The 20,569-nt window shown below is 41.7% G+C and overlaps 1 protein-coding gene across 1 annotated transcript; it reads left to right on the forward strand.

Moving 5' to 3' along the window:
• The first annotated feature begins 1,886 nt into the window (after positions 1-1,886).
• Positions 1,887-17,132, forward strand: ASAH1 (N-acylsphingosine amidohydrolase 1). Its single transcript, XM_086464752.1, has 14 exons — positions 1,887-1,967; positions 6,725-6,771; positions 6,958-7,048; positions 8,300-8,386; positions 9,375-9,453; positions 10,359-10,433; positions 11,255-11,300; positions 12,726-12,870; positions 14,083-14,137; positions 14,339-14,420; positions 15,018-15,149; positions 15,350-15,473; positions 16,033-16,089; positions 16,771-17,132. Exons 1-14 carry the CDS (start codon positions 1,890-1,892, stop codon positions 16,858-16,860), a joined length of 1,188 nt encoding a protein of 395 aa, XP_086320878.1. The 5' UTR covers positions 1,887-1,889; the 3' UTR covers positions 16,861-17,132.
• Positions 17,133-20,569: the final 3,437 nt, after the last annotated feature.

Here is a 20,569-nt window from a genome sequence, read left to right on the forward strand (position 1 = left end):
AGCACGAAGAGCTTTAACTGAAAGAGAAAAGGGGAAGTAATTTGTGCAACCTCTGCTTCTGGAGGTAAAAATGGACCTGGGGAGTGGCAATACAGTACTGGATAGATGAGTATGAGAAAGCAGAAGGGTGGACATGAAGTACTAGGTATCAGTGCCACCAGCTGTCAGGCAGTACTGCTAACAAGTAAACCGCACACTTTAAGTGGTTTTTTTCTGACTTAGAGTTTTTGAAACTGACAGAAGAAACCTAGACAACAAAATGGAGGACCTAAAGTACTGGTGTGGACCCTGGAGACGAGGTGTTCTGATAAGAACACAACAGAACAGTTAGAGAAACACAGGTACTGAAGGTTGTTAACTATTCCTTAAACTGGGAATTTCTTTACTGGTGAATGAACTAAACTAGATACACAAAGAGGCTTCAAAAAAGTAAATTGTGAGTGTGTAATGTGAGGATGGCATGATTTTGTCTTCAGAGCATTCAGAAAGAGTTTTTCATTTTCCAATGTTGTCATTTATTTTCTACTGTTAAAAATGTCCTAAAGATAGTAAAGCACCTAAAAGCTATCTGCTCCAGAAATAAAAGCTGAGCAAAAGGCGCTGCAGACGTTTAGAAAATAACAAGGACCAACTTAATCTGACTATTTCTTACTGTAGACAATAATAGTATATTCAGATAACGTGCAAGTAAATAGAGAATTCTTGTCTTCCAGGTATTTGTTTTCAACCAAAAAAAAAATGGTTGCCTGATTTCCTAGTTCTGAAGAATACTCCCATGAAAATCTCGAGGTTTCCCCTGTTATGCTGTAATTTTCCTCATTTCCTAAATGGTTGGTTCTACATCTTCTTCCACCAATGCTTACTGCTGTTCTGCCTTGGTCTCTGCAATTCCAAGTTTATGTTCTGAGCCGAGTCCTTCCTACACGCTGCTGCATGCCTTCCTTTTGCCTAAGGCTTTCACACCTTACACAGCATTCCTTTTATCCTTTCCTGTTTCTTACTTTCTGCAATGCTGTACAGCTTTCCAATCAACCATCTGCCAAGGAGTTCCCTTCTTTTTCTGCCACCCCCGTTTGTTTTATAAGAGAGTTAATTGCACGGCAAATTAAGTCATGATATTAAAGACTGTATTGCTTCTTTCCTGTGTGCCTGAAAACATGTGACATGTCTCGGGCCCTGCATAAAGCATGAGACATAAGCTAAAACACAGGCATCTTAGAAGGTTTTCACTATTTATTCATGGTGCTTCCAACTGTTGCTAACGCATACAGTCATTATACGTTCATTTGCTCATGCTAAAATTATACCTTTTTACTGTAAGCTCTGCGGAGTACGCACCTTATTCTGCTGCTGCCTTGTACTCAATATTACAACGAACGCCCCATGTATGCGTAGCAGCGAACAAGCCGCAGGCAGCGTGCTCAGGCGGGTGCATCTCGCACCCCGTGTTTCGCACTAGGCTGTCGCTCCCTTGCCTGTTCCCTGCGCTCCTGAGCAGCCAAGATGGAGAAAACCCCTTCTTCCTAAAGAAGGCGCCTGCCTTGCATCTCTCATTACGGTAACACCTGCCTGAAGTCTCCCAAGGACACGGCGTAATTAAAAATCACAGTATTTACGAAGTGAAAACTTCGTGCCACGGGTTTGCTCTTAGCGTTGCCCTAGAGAGGCGATTTTGTTTCAGATGTCCTCTGGCGGAACTTCCCTCTTCTGGAAGGACTGAAAATCAATTCCTCTGCTTTATTACAACGAAAAAGAGGGCGGGGGCGGTAGGGCTCTGCCGCCGCCCCGGCCCTGTCGCGGCCGCCGCCGCCTCCCGCCCGTGGCAGCGGGCGGGGCGGTGTCATGTGGGCCGCCAGACCGGGAAGCGCCGAGCCGGGCAGGGCAGGAGGATGGCGGGCTGGGGCCGGGCGCTGCTCTCGCCCCCCGCGCTGCTCGTCGTGGCGCAGCTCGTCTGGGCGCCGGATCCGGTGAGCCGGGCGACGTGAGGGGAAGGGGCGGGTGCGGGTCGGATCGGCCCCGGCCCTCTCTGGAGGAGGCGGCGGGGGCGGGGGGCGGCCGGCCCCGCTCCGGCGGGTCGAGGGCTGTGAGGGGAGCCGGCCGCTGCTGCCCTTCCCCTCGCAGGAGGGGCAAGGGTGACTTCAAATTCACCCCTTGAATTCCAGGTAGCGTCTCGCTTCCCTCACGGGCTTTGTGACTTTTAAATGGCTCCTCTGGCGACCGGGGGCCGTGGCTGCGGTTACCGGCCTCGGCATTTGTCGGGTGTATTTTACAAGACCTTGCTCTTCCTGCGTTCCATTTCATATACATCTGTAACGTACCGGGTGTAATGTTAACACCCAAGCAATGGTTTTCGAAAGTTAAGAAGAGCTTGCTAAAAGCTAAAAGCTTTGAATCTGCTTAGTGTGTTTGCTACAGCTACGCCCACAGGGAGGAGTGTGGAGCGGGGGGGGCTCGAGGTGTCATATATATATACTTTTTTTTTTTTTTTTTTTTTTTTTTTTTTAAATTGGATGGTGAAGTATTTAATTTTTGGTAGAATCATGAAGTCCGGGGCAGGGGGTGGGGGTGGGGGTGGTGTGTGTTATTTGGAACAGGCTGGCTTCCATGTCCTGGAAGCTGTTCTTGTTTCCTGATGTATTTTTTTTTCATTCCTGAAGCAGTGAAGCACTCTTTCATCTCTTCAGTTTCTGAATCCTCTTATTCTCTGTGAGGAGAACAGGTTTTTAAATGTCTCTGGATTTCAAAATATTCTTTTGCAATCTATTTTTGGAACATACTACTTCCTATATTCTTTTATGTTTGCTCTTAAGACTTTTCCTAGCAAATTATATTGATTTCAGAAAAATGAGTATGGGATTTGGGAGAGGGAGGACTGCAGGAAAGGCTTTGGAGGACTGTGGACATCTGGATGACCCATGTTCCCTTAGCATCCTGACTACACAGGATTAGGCTGCCTTCTGTGCACCCAGTCCCATCCTGCCCCCCCAAGAGCAGCTTCCCAATACTACAAGCCAGCTCCAGCTTAAAACACCTTCAGAATTTTAGCCGAAAGCTTCCTTGGGTGTGGAGTGGTGGAGAAAGTGCCAGCTATCAGCAAAGTCTGTCGTTACAGCTTGATTCTGCATTTGATCGCACTTGGGACATCTTCACACTTGCACAATATCCATGAGGTTTGCAGGTTGCGCTGCTGTGCAGCCAGACACCAGGCTTGCACATCTTATTTTCGGTTCAAATGCTGGGATGCATCATTTGCTGAAGAATGAACAATGGTTGTTGTCTTCCCACGTACAGCTGGTTGGGTTCATTTCGTTAACAAAGCGCATGGGAGCTAAATGCCATGAATTGCATCTCAGCGGTGCAGACTGTCAGTCCCCTTTTAGCTTTCGGTTAGGTCCCCTCAACCATACTACACTTTTTGTCCAAACTGAAGTTTAAATTGGCTTGGTCCCCGTTTCTTCAGCACTGCAAGAGGGCTCTTAACCTCCATGTTCAGAAAGGTGAACAACGTTGGGACTGCTGCACCACAACAGAGTGCTGCATTGGCGTTGTTCTGTATGGGAAGAGGAGCAGAGAGAAAAATGTGTTAGATCACAGTTCATAGACCAAAAGATGCTGAACAGAACAGATTACTTTGTCTGAAAGAGGTTGAATGCCATATCCTTAAACTGTGGAAACCTATTTCATAGCTCAGGGATGTAATTTTATATTTATTTATAAATATGAATATGAAAAACACGGAATATTAAGGAAAATGCCAGAGATGGTCCACCTCAAAAATATTTTTGAGGGTAATAAAGAAAGTGCGGGTATTCTTGAGTCTGGACAAGCTACATTCAGCATATTTCATATATACAAAATCAGGCTACGTTTTAAAATATTTACTCAGCAGTCATTAAACTGTACATTAATTTTCTTCTCCACTGTGTTCTGTTTCTTTTAGTGCTTTTATCCTGTGCTGCCACGCATCCATTTTTGTGTCATTACATACATGCAAATTTGAAAATCAGCACTATGTCCGGTAATCCAAATAGGCAGCCTACTAGTAACAGGGAGTTAAAAAAAAAAAAAGAAAGAAAAGAGAGCATTTAATCACCATTGAAGAATCACTGTATTCCTCCTAGGGGGTTCAGTGCATGTTTGAAAAGCAAATTTATAGTGATGATCTCCTGTTTGGAGCCAGCTTCTGATGGCTCTTTCCAGGAGACCACCTCTGGCTTGTCATGCTGGAAACTCCAGGCGATCCTCTCATGCTGGAAGGCCGCTTCTGTCGAATGGCATTTATATTGTTCCTCTTCCAGCATCAAGCCTCTGCAGAGGGAAGGATCTCACTGACTGCAGCAGTAACAACTTCGTAGCTGCTTATTTCAGTCTGGTGATAGAAAGTGCCTGGTGGTTTTTCTGTTGCTCTAAGAAAATTCTTTAGGTGTCTTTTTTCCTTTTTACCATGTCAGAAAAGTTTGCAGTTTGTCTTGAGCTGGTTGCAAAAGGTAACAATTTTTTGTTCCTTGCTAGAACTTTGTGTAAAAAAAAAAAACCAAAACACTTCTGTTTTTCTGGTTGACTTGACATCTTTTTAAATTACTGCTTATGTGCCAGCATATAATAGTTTGCTTAAAGAAACTGTTAATAATCTTGGCTTTCTTCAGATGTCTCAATCAATGCTAGCAGTTTTAGAAGATGTACGGGTTGTATTGGGGATTATGGGTTTCTTTAGCTTGCTTTTTACGTAGACAGGTGAGAAGTCCAAAATTACTGACGTGTAAGGAGGGGACGTTTTCTCTGTGTCTCTCCCTTAACTCTTCCTTTAGCTGTTGCTTTCCCAGCCTCTTTTGTGGCTTAGGTTCAAAGGGCTGGGAAGATAAAAATAGCTTCAAATACAAGATTAAATCTCAGGAAAGAGTGTTAGGAGTGACATAACATTTTACACCTGGAACATCACTTAAAATCCTCAGAAATCAGTTTGCCTGATTGCCACTGTTTCCTCTCTATACGCACAGGCTATCCTGACAGATCAACTGAACTTTCATCCCTTTTGGATAATTGGTTGTTACAGGCTTTTCCTACGTGTCAAGACAGGCATTTTGACAGCAGATATTCCCTGAAGGTCCAAATCTGTGCATCCATTGCAGTAGGATGTATATCTAATGTCGGTTTTTCTGATTGGTTTTAGTATTGCAGGATGGAAAATTTCATAGACAATTGCATTAATAACATTAAGGGTTTGCTTGGCTTTGCACAAAGCTTCTGACTTTTGTTGCCTAATTAGTCATCTGATATCCTCCCCCTATGCTCCTTGTTTAGAAACTTCTTCATTTTGAAAATTAAATGGCCTCTTGTGTTTGACCTTTTGTTCCAGCTACACAACGGCTGTAACGGTACCGCAGTGAAATCTAGGAAACACATAGCTGCTGGTCCTACACCTTCGTCTCGCCTGTAGGAAAACCAAATTCATCTCATGCTTTCTCCCAGCTACTGGAAACAATACAAGAAGAAAACACATGATAACACATGGAAACCAATCCCACTTAAAAATGCCTGTTTCCAGTTGTAACAAATGATGCCAGTGTTTAAAATCCGTGGCGTTGTGTAAGGCATTGTGTTTTCTAGATTGAAGCATTAAAAACAGATAATGAGATTAGCCCAAAGAGAACACGGACATTAGTTAGCTTGTCCCAGATACGTAGCTGCTAGAGATCTTGTCTCAGTTTTTACTGGAGCCAGAATGCATTATAAGGACACATCAGTAAAGTAATCTAATTAGTACGGCCAAATCAAGGGCAGGGAGGGGGGGAAGTAGCAGAAAGATCCCTACATATTTTTGTTTCTGTTCTGTCTTCTATATACTTGTGCCTTGGGAGCCTTTGTACGGACTCCCAGAGTAGCATGGGTACTGCTCCTTTTTCCTGGTGGGATGTACTGTGCTCAGATAGCTCGGGGACCAAATCCGGTCTGCTCTCAGCTGGCTTGAAGCACAAGTGCGGCTGGTAGGCATTTACTTGTAGTTCACTGGGTAAAACATGCAGTTGTAATTGTGGCACAATTATGCATACGTTTATGTATGTATGTATATGCATGCTTTATGTAATTGATGGGAAAAGGCCCTTGCATTCACTTTGAGTGTGCCTAAATATAGTTCTTGGACTGTCATATGTAACTAGCCACACTTACAATGCACCTCTCATAATATTTAGCACCAGTTCAGCAACAGTAAACAAAAAGCCATGCTGTGTAGCTCATTCTGCCAGCCAAGTAATTTGCTCGAAGTTCAGTGTGTTTCCTCTGCCCCAGCTACACAGTGGAGCTTAACACTGAGCTGTGGATGACACTATAAAATGAGATTATGAATTGAATGAACAGAACAAACTGGTCCATACTGAAATTTAAGGTTTCTGAGCTTGTCCAAAGAATATGCTCTTCATTGAATCACACTGAGTAAAAATGGGTTTGTATGTTTATCATCAACTTGTGCTTGCCTTGGACTACATTAGGCAAGTTGTCTGAAGGTCTGTCAGACAGCACGGGAAAGTTGCTGTTTGTCCCCTACCGCTTGTATTCTCCTCTGCACCCTTTCCAAAGTGCCAATACTTTCTCTTCCTTTGTTACCAAATCATAATGAATTGAATTAGCTGACTCGTCCTAAAGGTTTAATTCAAAACTCGGGCTGCTAGAATAATGAAGGGTTTTAACAAAGAAGCTAAACAGTAATATTCCACTGTCATTACAGTATGGAGAAGAGTGCAGGAGTAAAACATACCCTCCTTCAGGACCAACGTAAGTAGTCCGACTCAACTTGACTGACAAATTACAGAAAAGTAGCGATTCGTAAGTCTGAAGAGGTGTTTTTGTAACTTGTTCCTGTTGCAGCTCTAGAAAATGCTACTTACAGGTAGGAAGCACCTATTTTATCAACTTTTTTCAAGGCTTGTTTAAATTTGAACTCTGGTACTTCTCTTTCAGGTTCAAAGGGAATATACCCACATATATCATAAATCTTGATTTACCTCCCAGCAAAAGATGGGATAACTTGATGCACGACAAAAAGACAGAGGTATGAAATGCAGAGCTTGCTTTGAAGCTTAGCAGGTATAAAACTAGCACGTGGGCTTTAATTTTGAAAAAAAAGGTTTGAAAGGAATATCTGTGCTAGTATTCTCTAAAAGGGATAATACTTCTAGTTAACTTTTTTAATATGATTCTAGACTAAAATGATTGCTTGAGTAAAACTTTTTCCTGTTCAACACTTGAGCTAGCAGCATCAAGTGTAGGGGCACTGATGTTTGGGATGTAGAGGAATAAAAAACAGCGTGACATAAAGCAGGCTTTCACTTATCAGAACTCTTCAGTCATGAAGTAATACAGAATGAAGGGGGAGGAGGACAGCAAAGGGAGAGCCTCGGTAAACTGAAGTGAAACTGAGGCAGCATCCCTTCTCTGCACATCCCTGCTTCTCTCAAAATACTGCGTGAGACAATGACATGGCAAGGGGGAAATGAAGAACTTCCTGCCCTTTTCAGGGGTGCTGGTTGGAGCCCTGGTGTTTACACAGCAGAAATAATTTAAAAAATACTCAAGCCTGTTTCAAAGTACTTGGAACAGCTGTTCTTCTGAAGGTTGCTGAAAATTCAGTTCAGTAATGCTTTAATTCTCAAAAAAGGCCAGGGATTTTTTGCTATAGCCCTGCTGACTTTGACCTTTCAACTCTGAAAGCCAGACAAATTCTACTTACACTGTAATATTTATTTTAAAAGTCTTATGTAAGCCAGCGGGCATTGGAAGCTTCATTGCACCTTACGTTCTGAAAGGTTTTCTCTCTCATGTACTTTGGAGGTAGATCACACAGAGTGGAACTGTGTTTGGTTTTGTGGCCATTCACATGTCGCAAATGGGAAGCGTGAATTTTTATAAGAAATTTATTGAGTCTTTTTGGCTTCAGGAACATCAGTGCTTAAACAAAGAGCTTTTAATTAATATTTTTAAAGACAGAAGAGTGCCAAGTATTAAACGGTGATCAGAGGAGCAGAAGATGGGGATGGCTTTTTCCTGTAATTTGTTTTCTCCAGTAGAGGGACATGTCAGAGCTAATCTAGACAGTTATTTGAATAAAGCTTGAAGAGTGACTTTCTAACGGAGGGTTGGGGGTGTTTTTCTCACCAAGAACACCACATTTAGCACTTTCTCTAAATATGTTTTATTTTCAACAAAATGGTTTTTTGAAAAGTATGCGAAGGGATTCTGTTAGTATTCTAGCAAATCTTATGCTCAAGACCTTCTATTCAATAAAAGCCCTTGTTCTTTTTAGCTGAAGGCTGTGGTCCAGAATATTAAAGATATAGCAAATACCTTCTTCCCCAGCGGCAAAGTTGTTGACATAGTGGATAAGAAAATAGTAAGTATTGTCAGCTTAATTATTTTATTAAGTATACTTAGACTACCAGAATTAGAATGCTACTAAATTTGGCAATTAAGAACTTTACAGGTAATAGTTCTTCCACTTCTAGAATAAAAATGCTGTTTTGAAGAGTTATTCTGAAATTTTGCCTTCTTGCCCGCTCTGAATTACTTTGAAACCATCAAATCTAAAATGCATGTGTCTATTCCTCCTCTGATTTTTTCTAAGATCTTTTAAAAGAAGTTTGGATTAGTCATAGTAGACGTATACGCTACTGACTTAGTCACTGTAGCAAAACACTTCGCTGAAATTCTCTTTGCCACGTTCAGCTCCTTTTAAACAGTAGGATAAAATCGGGTTTTGAAAACTGTAATAAATGTCTGATTACAGGGGCAACTTTGACCAGGCCTCATCTTAAAAAATAATGTGGTTCTGATTAAAATAGTCGTTGACATAGCATTGGGACAGGGAAAAACAGTGTAGTGCTAGAGGCAGCCTAAGATCGAATCTGTCCCCCATCTTTATTTACAGCAGCCTTAGATCATGCTGGCCACACTTCATTCGTACCCCTATGCTCCTGCGTGGGGTTGACATAGAGGTAGCATATACAGGGAGTCATAGCAACATGTGAGAGCTAAGGGTTCCCTTAAACACTGACGTCAAGCTCAGTTCCAGTTGAGCTCTTAACATATAAGAGTCCTACTTCACTCTGTTCTGTCTGTTGCTGCTAACTGTAATTAAGATACCGTGCTAATCTCCATTGCTCACAGGTCAGGATTTTGATAAGCAATAGTTTTTACTTTCCCTAAGTATGTACTTGTCTTCTGAGTACTCTACAGACATCCTAAAGTTCTACAGGCTGCAGAGGAACTAAATACTGAATTTAATAGTTGTGAGAAGGATGTACCTATTGGGGAGAGGTTTGTTTTAAGTAACAAAATAACATTAATTTACACAAACAACGTTACAAAACTTTCCCTTTCAGGCTCATCTGACCGCCACGCTTCCTTATCCTTTCAATGAAGAACTCCAAGGAATTGCAAATTCATCTGGGATTCCTTTGGGTAATAGTTTCCAACACTTTATTAATGTAGTTGAAAACAAGGAATCCAGACTCGTTTAAAATTAATACATGTACCAATCTGCAGCATAGCTGTAGTCATCTGTGACTTTAATGAATAACTTATTAATTAAATAGATAAAGCAATAAATTGCATCTCACACTAAATGGAAACAGTATTTTAGAGGAGAATGACAATAAATCGCATAAGCCTTTCATCAGGCTGGGACCTCTCTGTAGAGCTGTAGCTTCTCGCTCCTGAGTTTTGGGGACTGGAGCAAATCTCAGCTCTGTGCACCAAAATTTGGGGGAATCCTTGATTCTCATTGGTTTCCCATTCAGCAGTGTGTCTGCGTTGACATACCAAGAAGGCAAGGCTCAGTTTCATGCTGTGCTTTCATTCCTTTGTGATCCTTGGCACATCCTCCTGCCTTCCTTCCGCACCTCCTGCAGAAGAAAGCAATTCCAGGAGAGAAGCAGACACCGAATTCTTCCAGAATTGAGACAGAAAAAGTCCATAGGCCTGCTTCTGCTGTTGGCCTCATTCAGGAGCAGTACACCTGGGCTAATCAGCAGCTCTTATATGGGAGTAGTGGTACATATAACAGCTTTCTTCCTTGAAGTGAGTTCTGTAGCTTGTTTTGAAGTTTCCTGAGGAGGAAGTAGCAATGACCATCAGCTTTCTGGGTGGTAAGGCAGAAGACCAAGGAATTCTGATCCTTCTGTTAGCCTTTCAGCAAGCTCTTGATTTTGTTGAACCGGTCATTTCAAAGATCGAATGCAATTTAAACAGAAATTCTTAAGAGAAATATTACAGAATGCTGAATTTGCAGTATGCTTTTTTCTAACCATTTTTTCTGTTCATGGCAAAAGTTTCAAACTATTGAACTTTGTTTCTTTTTGTTCTAGGGGAAATTGTTATTTTTAACATCTTTTATGAAATTTTTACTGTATGTACATCCATAGTGGCAGAAGATAAAACAGGTAATGCAACCTGGAATAGTGTTAACAGTTTTCTCGTATGTAGGGGAGGGTCCACCTCAATTATTCAAACATAGTCCTCAGCTGCAGGCAAGAAGGTCTGGTAGAAGAGACTAAAAGCAATGGTAATGAAAAGGTATGCCTTGAGAAGGGAATGAGCGATCACCGGTGTCTTAGATTGAGAAAATGGAAGAAAATACTTTCAAAGATGGTTTGGTTTTGGTTTTGCTGGGGATTTTTGTTTGTTTGTTTTTGTTTTTAATAGGTGGCATTTGTTTCTCTAGGGGAAACAAACACCAGCCGACACCTGATACTTTCTCAGTACCATGAAGGATTCTAGTGCAATGTTTTGCATCTAGTTTCTAGCTATTGCATATGTGTGGTGCTAGAGAAAATGGATAGTCTGCTCTAAGAAAAGAGACTCTTTCGTTCTCTTACTCAGTTCTGCAGCCCTTGTCTGTGCCTGTTCCAGCTTAGGAAATTTCTGAGAGATTCTCAGGGGGCTTACAAACGTCTCACTTTTAGAGGAAGCTCAAGGTATTAGCACTGCATTAAGATAATGTGGAAGGCATCTGAGGCTGAGATGGACATCAGTTTTCAAGATTACTTGATTTCAATTATGGCAAAACACTTCCCTGATCCAAAAAACCCCACCATTTTTCTGTGCTTATGTAAAGGGCAGATAGACAATGGTATTTTCCCTGCTTACTTTCCCAGTTATTTTCTCCTGCTTACTCATTTCCTGGTTTTCTACGCTGAAATTTATGTCTCTTTCTTTAGAAAATTGTAATTTTTTTTTTAATTTTTTTTTTGTTGTTATGTAGGGAAGCTGTACCATGCCAGAAACTTGGATTTTGGACTCTTTCTCGGGTAAGTATCTAAACTTGTGCCTTTTTTTTTTCTTTTAACCCAAAGAAGAAGCTAGCTGAACTTGAAATTTCTGCATGCATTCTTTGAGTCTAAATGAATTGGTTGTTGTTAAGACTGCAACAAATAATTATGCATTGTATGTTGTGAAAAAAGGCTGAAACGAACAAAAGGCTTGTCCTGCTGGTCTAGTGTCAGACCACTCGGAGCATGTCAGGAATGACTTTGTTAAACAGTTGTGTTCAGTGTTACTTAGTGTTTTCTCAGCTCCAGTAAAAAACTGTCTTGAACCAAAGAACAGTCCGTATAACCCTATCTCTGAGGCCACGTGATGGGACAGAAGCATCCGTTTTAGCATATGCAGTGAAATGTGGATTGGATTGGATCGGGGCTTGGTTTTCTGGTTGGGTTTTTTTTTCCTGAATTATCCCTAGTTACTGTGCTGTGCTTTACTGGCACTGCCCATCATTCATGGTTTCTTCTCAGAAGCCAGTGATTTGTATTCCACTGATCTAATGTTATCATTCATTTGGATACAAACTCTGTAGTTTGTTACCCAGCACTGGATTCTCTTTTAGTTCTCATTTCATGCCTCGTGGTCTGGTAGTTCGGTGATTGCTTTTATTATCCCAGTATATTTTGTAATGTCACTCATCCAGATGACTCAATGCCCAGATGGAATTTAAATGTCGTTCTTCATTAAAGCTCTTACTTGCCTATCAAAAACTCAAATGTTGTCAACTGTGACTCCACCCATCCCTTGGTTTGGCTTGTGTTGAACTTCTCCCACTTGTCAGAAATGCTGGGAACAGGCTTCCTGAAAATTAAGGCAACTTTCAAAGCTGTTCCCAACCAACCTGGATTGTTTCCAGAGAATTTAATGGTCTGCTGAGTGTTCTTTAGGACCCTCTTGCCTACAAAATGTTCTGGCTTATCTTACAAAGTAGATCTGGGACTTCCTTCGTGTAGAGCACATCCAGTAGTATGATGTGGCTTGTTTTCTCCCTTTGAAAAGTAAGAACTTGAGTGAACCAGCTCGTTCTGCTGCAGAACAAGCTACACATGCTTTCAGGATGCAGTAGGTTTGGTGTCACAGGCAGTACCCATAGCGGCATCCCTTTGCTAGCAGGAGTAGAACAGTTACGGGTTCAAAACAAGCCAGCTGTAGTGGCGGTGCTGCTTAGTACAGAGTAGTGTATACGCTCCTGGTTTGAGCAAAACTTGGTTCTTTTCACTGATGGTCTGTGTGTTTAGACTTCCTAGTGATCCACTGCTGGTGCTGCTCAGGTAACTACTGAGCAGTGGTGTTGGCTGATACAAGTAAGACCAGAGGGCAGGCATCACACACAGGAAATCTGCGTGCTGTGAAGGGAAGTTTTAAAAGCTACTGAGGGAGGGAAGTTTCAAATGCTGTACCATCTTCTGCAGGTGGGATGTTAAAAATAATTCCTGGACTTTAACTCGGGAACTGAAGCCTCTAGTGGTAAACTTGGACTTCCAGAGAAACAACAAAACAGTATTCAGGTCTACAAATTTTGCAGGATACATAGGCATGGTCTCTGGAGTCAAACCAGTAAGTATGGGGAGGGGGGCTTGTTAATTTGTGAATAATGCTTCAGACTTTCCTTTAAGATGCAAATTTTCCTGCTTTCATCCTCTGCCTTGAGATGTTTTTTAATAAATGATTTCTCAGTTGTTCTGGTACACAGTATAGCTATTTGAAGACAGGTAAAAGAAAACAATGCTGCACGCTTCCTTGTAAAAGGAGATTGCCTAAATGAAGTGTTTATGTTTGGACAATTGTTAAAAACACTGTTCAATGCCGAATACAAACAGGAGGGAATACAAAGTGCTCAAGTGGTTGGAGTTTCTTGCTAGCAAATAGATACTGCTGTGATCCCAGAGGCGAAACACCGTACTTGTGCTATTTGAATGCTTCCTCCAATCCTTCTTGGAAAAGGAGACCTACATTGCAAGATTTTTTAATTTTTTTTTTTAATAGGCACCTGAAATCTGGGGGTTATCTACATCTTAAAGCCCACCAGTACAGAACCATACCAGGGTCTCCAGCTCACCGCAACTCCTCCTTTTGTCCGTGCTCTGCTGTTAGCCTCCATTATAGCTGGCCCTTTTGATAGTAGAGTATTTCTGGCATAAATGCCTGCATTTTATCAATTTATTTTTGTCTTCTGGTCAAATAAATTGAGAAAAGTCCATTCTGAAAATGATCCAGTGTAGCAGAATTCCACTTTCCTCTGGAAGACACACTAGTTGGATTTCAGTTTGACTGGGATTTGAGTTTAAATGGCATGTTGCAAGTAGCACGGATTGAATTGTGTACAGCCACATGCCCATGTGAACAGCAATAACATATCAGGGTGTACTTAGCACTGGGACTTAAAAATCTGCCTTCAAACTAGAATAGTATTCAGAGGTCTGAAAAGAAGGTTACATACAGCAGGGAAAGAAAAACTCAAAATTCAGTGGTGCAACAAGGACCAAGAGAAAAATGGCCACAGGATTGACTTGCTTAGCATAAAAGCATGGTTTGCTGGATTGCTGTGCCAGGTCAGAAGGCTATGAATTATCTATTTCTATTACTCAAGCAGTGATAAATTAGATACTTCTCTGTATGGGCTTGATCTTTCAGCCTATTACTCAAAGGGGAAAGAGTGTGACGAACAAGAAGCTCAGCTGGCATGTAAATTTCAGTGCTGCCACTGGTTTATTACTGGTATTAACGGGCTGGCGATGGATGAAGGTTGACTTGTTTAATGCTTTTCAGGACTTGTTCACTCTGACAATGAATGAGCGTTTCAGTCTTGATGGTGGTTATGTTGGTGAGTAATGCTCATTTCTTTATTTCTGTACAAGTTTTGCAGACCTTGGGCATACCAGTTACCTTATAAACAGGCACACAAATGGTGAAAGGATTCCAGATGAGTGAGATAAAACACAGTTCATTTTGAAGGCTGTCAAAGTTGGAATAGCATGAGTGAATCTGCTGGAAAGAAATTATTGTAACCAGTGATATTTTTCAGGAATCTTCGAATGGTTTCTTGGTAGAAGAGATGGCATGTGGATGGGCTTTCTTACAAGAACAGTATTAGAGAATGCTACAAGGTATTCCCCCCAAAGAAAAATATTCTGCTGCTTTAATCTGCTTTGCTTTCAACTGGCATGAATAGGGTAGATATATGCTTAATATCTGGTGATACTGATACGTTCCTAGAAGCTTTAACATCACATAGTTATGGTTTTGCTGGTACTCAGGATGGGGGATAGCATCACACATGATCCCTTAAAACTCCTCAAATTGTTTTCTCAGATTTTTTTTTCTATTGGTATCTGAATGCATAACACTATTTTGCATTGAAACACATCCAGCAGGTACTAGTACATTATAGGAAGCAAGCAGAAACAAAGCTCTCATGCAATGAATTAATTAGGTGGAATATGACACAGCATGTCATCATTTTATTCCTGTTTTAAATGTAGAAAAAGTGCAAAGAGCACCTCTTAACAATCATACTTTAAGTACAAAGTGAGCGGAGATTTGCTTAAACATATTCCTTCATTGTGGTAAAATCTCCTCATACGTGCATGGAAGGGGAAGAAAGGGGTAACTACCCAAACTTTTTCTGAGTCTGTGAAACTCATTCTTCGGTACTTGAACCATTTATAGTGTTCAGTAGTCCAACAGTACTTTGTTATCTGCAGCTACCAGGATGCAAAAGACAAACTGGCAAAAACAAGACTGCTGGCTCCAGCTTACTTTATACTGGGTGGAAAAAATTCTGGAGAAGGGTGTGTGATAACTCGTTCCAGGACGGCTACTCTGGATATCTGGGAGTGAGTATGCTTGACCTGACACCTGACTCAGCCTTCCAGAAGAGGACGGGTTCCACCAATAATTGTGTCCTATGTTTCTTGTGACTGCTGTTGTGCAAGAACTCACTTCTTTAGCATCACTGAAAAATACCACAGCAAGCCTAAAAAATACACAGCTGTATATAGTATATACCACATATATACCTGTACCTCTTTTCCAGGCTTGATATCAAGAAGGGCACGTGGTATGTGTTAGAAACAAACTACGATCGCTGGAAGCCTCCCCTAATCTTGGATAATCGTAGAACACCTGCAATGAAATGCCTGAACCAGACAATGCAAGAGGTAAACATCCTCCAAATACCTCATCTTGCTGTTTTGAAACGCCCAAGTTACAGCCTTGATCTGACACAGCCAGGAGCATTCAGGGCATTTGCAAGCACAGCTGTAATGACAGAAGTGGCTAACGGTTTTGTGACCATTTGTCTGTGCTTCTGGGTAATAAAGTATGAGCTGGCTCTTTACACAAATGGGTTTTAGTTCTAGGCTTTCTCTTCATCTAGGTGGGTCTCCTGCAAGCATTTTCTGCAGCTGCATATGCAGGGGAATAAACCTGGAGATACTTTGAGAGGGATTATCAGTGTTTCCTGAGCTGTTTTATGACCAGTGAAATTCAAACACACGCTGCAGGCAGCAAACACTGACACTCAAGTGTCCTGTTGCTGTGCTGAGATCTGGTCTGCGCAGGTTTTTGCAACCCATGTTCTTCTGATCTCAAGATATGTGGGTATCGTGTACTCTTAAAGCTTTATCTTATTATCTAATTGAGCAGTGAAAAAGTTACAGTCCTCAGCATTTACACTAACAGGTTAATGTCCCTTAACATCAACGTATTTTCTTTCAGAACATCTCCTTACCAGCCATTTATGATGTTCTTTCCACAAAGCCTGTCCTCAATAAGGTAATGCATCTATTTTTGCAGAAAGTTTAGTCAGGGGCAGACCACTAGCTATTATTGTGCATCTGAGGAGGAGGTCACATTCAGGGTGGTACATTCAGGGGGTTTTTAGGTGAAAACATGTATGTAAAAAATAAACAAATTCCACATTACTTTGTCAAAGCAAAATGTAGTGGCTGGAACAGCTGTTTTCCAAAGGCCTTGCAGCTTTAAAACTCCGAGTAGCCTGAGCCCTCTCCTCAGAGCTGGCTCTGGTTTGAGGCAGCACTTGCACTACAGACATCCTAAGGGCCCTTCTGACCGGAATTAACCTGTGATACAGGTTAAGTAGCATGAAACAAGTTAATATACCTCACGGGTTAGGCATACTAGAGGCACATTCTTCTTGCAACAGCAGATGTTTAGCCTGAACTTGAGGTGTTGATGTTTAGAAAAAAAAATACTAAAGGGGTGAGAATAGTTTTTGAATGAAATGGTTTTACTGTATTAAGTGGAGGAAGCATTCTTGGTGGAGGAGACCAGCTATTCATACTTGGATATTGTTGACCAAGAGAAACGCTCATTTTAGGTGAACTGTTCAGCTAGTATCCGAGACAGTTTTTCACTAATTGCTGTAATGAGGCTTTCTCTTTTTTTTTTTTTTCTTTCTTTTTTTCATTATTCTTCCTCCCACCTGCCTGTTAGCTGACCGTGTGCACAACACTGATGGAGGTGTATAATGGTCATACAGAGACTTACCTGCGGGAGTGCCCAGATCCCTGTAGTCCTTGGTAGTCCTGGACCTTTCCTGTGTCAGAAGCTGCTTGTCTGAATTGGAGGCCCTCCAAGAAAAAGTACTTCTGGAAAAAGATTCCTCGGTCTAACTCCTTTCTTCAGAAATATAATAGCTATGTAGAAATGTCAGTGAGCCGCTAACAGCAGAGGACCCTGTCTCACAGTGGACTTTCTTGCTTTGTGATTAGCAGTTCTGCTGACAAGAAACATATACTAATGAATGTCTGGTTTGATTTTAGCCATTTCTGACAAATGAGTTCAGTTCTAGATCTCTTCAGTCTCAACAGTATTCTTGGTTTGTTTGTTGTTGGTTTGTGGGTTTGTTATTTTTTGTTGTTTGGTTGGGTTTTTTTAGATTAAAATACTTCTAAAGCACACCTACCAAGCATGAAAAAGAACTGGGTATAAGGCGGCCATCTGGGACAGCACAGTTCTGCTATTCTTTCCTAAGCCCTTCAGATGAATTGTTAGTGTTCTGGTCCAATATGACCATATGTCTAAGATGCCCTGTTATAAAATAACCTACCAAGTGTCATATCCAGTCACAGAAACAAGGCCTTGGGGAAATACCTAAACCGAGATCTGAGCCAAAAAATGTCTTTTCACTGATTATAGAACTCTGACTAAAGGTCTTTCTTGGCCTGTTAACAAATTTTTTTTTTTAACACAGATTTTTCTGTTGTCTCAAAAAATAAATACTAATACAATAAATATTCTTAAGAACTACTTTCTTTGACCAAAGTACACATGCACTGATTTCATACCTCAGTGGAAGTCACCATGCAGGTTACATGTCACATGGCAGAAAGGGGATTCACTTCCAAATAGACTGATTTTAAGTGTCTGAAAAACTGCTTTCTTAAACTGATAGTTAAAGCTATTACTGTAATGGCAAGTAGCCAACTACTAGTAGTGGTTGGGTTGTTTGGGGGAATTTTGCTTGGTTGGTTGGTGTTTGGAAAGCGGGGGAGGGAAACCAAGTCAGACTACACCACTGGCCAGAACTCCGATTAAGAAAGTAAAGGTCCTTTAGAAATAGAGAGAAGTACAGGCACCCTAATGTCCTAGGGAACAGATAATGTAGAAGGCCATAGTTCTGCCCATGTCACTGGCTGCAGTGCTGGGACTAGTTTCCAGTCCCAGATGTTGTGTTCTGTGAACACACAAAGAGAAGACGCTAACTTCCTGGAGAGTAAGCATAGGGGCTCGTATATGTGGTGGTTCGCTTGTAATCTTTTTTTTAGCCACCCTAGGGAAGAGGTGCCATTCATATTCCCATTGAGCCATGAATTTAAAGTTGTCACTGGTGTAAGGGAAGTGTTTGCTGTCTCTTTAGTGTCTGCAGACATGGTATCACATAAGGCATTCTTACTTAAACCTGCAAGTTGTGACATCCAGTCTCAATGGGATTCTTGATAGCCAGGACATGCAGAACAGTATTAAGTGTAGTGCAGAAGTTCAGAACAGAGGATGCTGCAGTTTTCTGTTTCAAACAGTAAAGGCTACTGTAAGATTGTTTTTGTAACAATTGCAAATTTAACACTAAGAAGTCTGCAGAAGGGGAAACAAGTTATTGCTCATAAATCTGAGATTCAAAGTCAACTTTCATCCAAGTTTGACTGGCTAAGCTTTATTCAGTTATACTTCCTTTTCTAAAAGAAATATTAAATTTTCTCCAAGGCTTTTGATAACAGTTCCTCAGAGCCTCCTCCTAGAGAAACTGATGCTTTACGGTCTAGACAAGAGGTCCATGTGGTGGTGGGGAACTGGCTGACAGGCTGCACCCAGAGGGTGGTGGTAATTGGCTCCTTTTCAAACTGGCAGCCTGTCACAAGTGGGGTTCCCCGGGGCTCAACACTGTTTAACATCTTCGTAAGGGATCTGGGTGGTGGGATCAAGTGTAGCCTGATGAAGTTTGCTGATGATACCAAACTAAGTGGGGGAGCAGACACTTTGTAAGGGAGATCCACCCTGCAAGAAGACCTGGCTGGATTGGCTGGAAAAGGGGGCTAACAAGAACCTTATGAAGTTCAACAAAGACAAGTGTAAGGTCTTGCACCTGGGAAAACATAATCCAGGAGTGCAGCACAGGCTGGGATCTACCTGGCTGGGGAGCAGCTCTGGAAAGGGACCTGGGGGTCATGGTGGCCAAGCAGCTCAACATGCGTGAACAGTGTGCTGCTGTGGCAGACAAAGGATGCTGGGTTGCACCAACAAGGGCATCACCAGCAGGGATATAGTCATTATCCCACACTACTCAGTGCTGGTCAGGCCACACCTGGAATACTGCATTCAGTTTTGGTCCCTGCTGTACAAAAAAGCTGTGGACAGGGTGGAGAGGGTCCAGAGAAGGGCCACAAAAATGATCAAAGGCCTGGGAAGCCTGCCATATGAGGAAAGGCTGAGAGAACTGGGGTCGTTCAGCCTTGAGAAGAGGCTTAGGAGAGACCTTATCACCATGTTCCAGTATTTAAAGGGTGGCTACAAAGAAGATGAGACTTCCTCTTTACAGGGAGTCACATGGAAAAGACAAGGGGTAACGGGTACAAGTTACTCCTGGGGAGATTCTGATTGGACACAAGAGGAAAATTTTTCACAATGACAACAATCAGCCAATGGAATAATCTCCCCAGGGAAGTGGTGGATTCCCCAACACCGGACACTTAAGATGTAGCTGGAGAGGGTGCTGGGCCATCTTGTCTAGACTGTGCTTTTGCCAAGAAAGGTTGGAGCAGGTGATCCTTGAGGTCCCCTCCAACCTGGTATTCTGTGATTAAAAGATAACCTTTAATCATCCCTTGTTTCACTAACTAGGTTACCAGTTTACTGCAAACTGTTCTTACTAGAGGCTCTCCCTCCATCAACACTGGAAGGAGCAGGGGCAAAAGGAATGCTATTTGCCAGATAACTTTAGCAGCTCATAAAGAAACATGGCTTCTGGTTAAAGAAAATGAAGCACTGATATTCTAGGCCTTAGAACAATGCCTGTAGTAGCACAGCAAGAAGCAATTCAGAGGAGTGTAAAGCACTGACAGACGGAGAGCACACAGAAATCTGCATCCCACTGTTTAAACTGACATTAAAAAAAAAAAAGGGCTAGTCCAGTGGTACATTTTATTTTTTTTTGAATGCAAGCAGAAGCATGTTAGTGCAACTGTCCACCAGAGTCCATTTTTAAGGTCAATCATGAATATTGAACCTCTGTAAACAAAAATCAACATAGCAACATGATTTAGATCAGGGAAAAATGCATGCATAGTGTGAAATGCAGGTTCTGGGACACTTGGTTCATATAAAACAGTTAAACCAAGTCAGATGTTACAGTCTGTACTGTGAAGAGCACATCAGACATTTCTGAGTTTGCACCTTAATCTGGTAGGAGGTTGTTCAGATTTATTTGGAATTAGTTGTGTAACAGCCGTAATCAAATTACTTTGTAATTTAAAAATAAGGAAGTTTACTTGCTTAATGAGCCCTGTCCCACTTTAGCATATGTGGAGCAAGGCAGCGTAGACTTATTTACAGTCATTAACTAATGAGCTTTTGGTATGTCCCTTGTGCAAGACAATCCACATTTCCACACTGGAAATTGCTTTACAGTTGTAAAAATCCCGTGGGTGTCTGTCCAGAGCCAGAATGCCTATGCCTGCTATTGACAAAAATAAACAGAGCTATTTAAAATCACAGTCCCCCCTCCCAACAACTGTGG

Source organism: Leptosomus discolor, chromosome 4, assembly GCF_034619465.1.
Source record: "Leptosomus discolor isolate bLepDis1 chromosome 4, bLepDis1.hap2, whole genome shotgun sequence".
In the NCBI taxonomy this organism is placed as follows: Eukaryota; Metazoa; Chordata; class Aves; order Leptosomiformes; family Leptosomidae; genus Leptosomus; species Leptosomus discolor.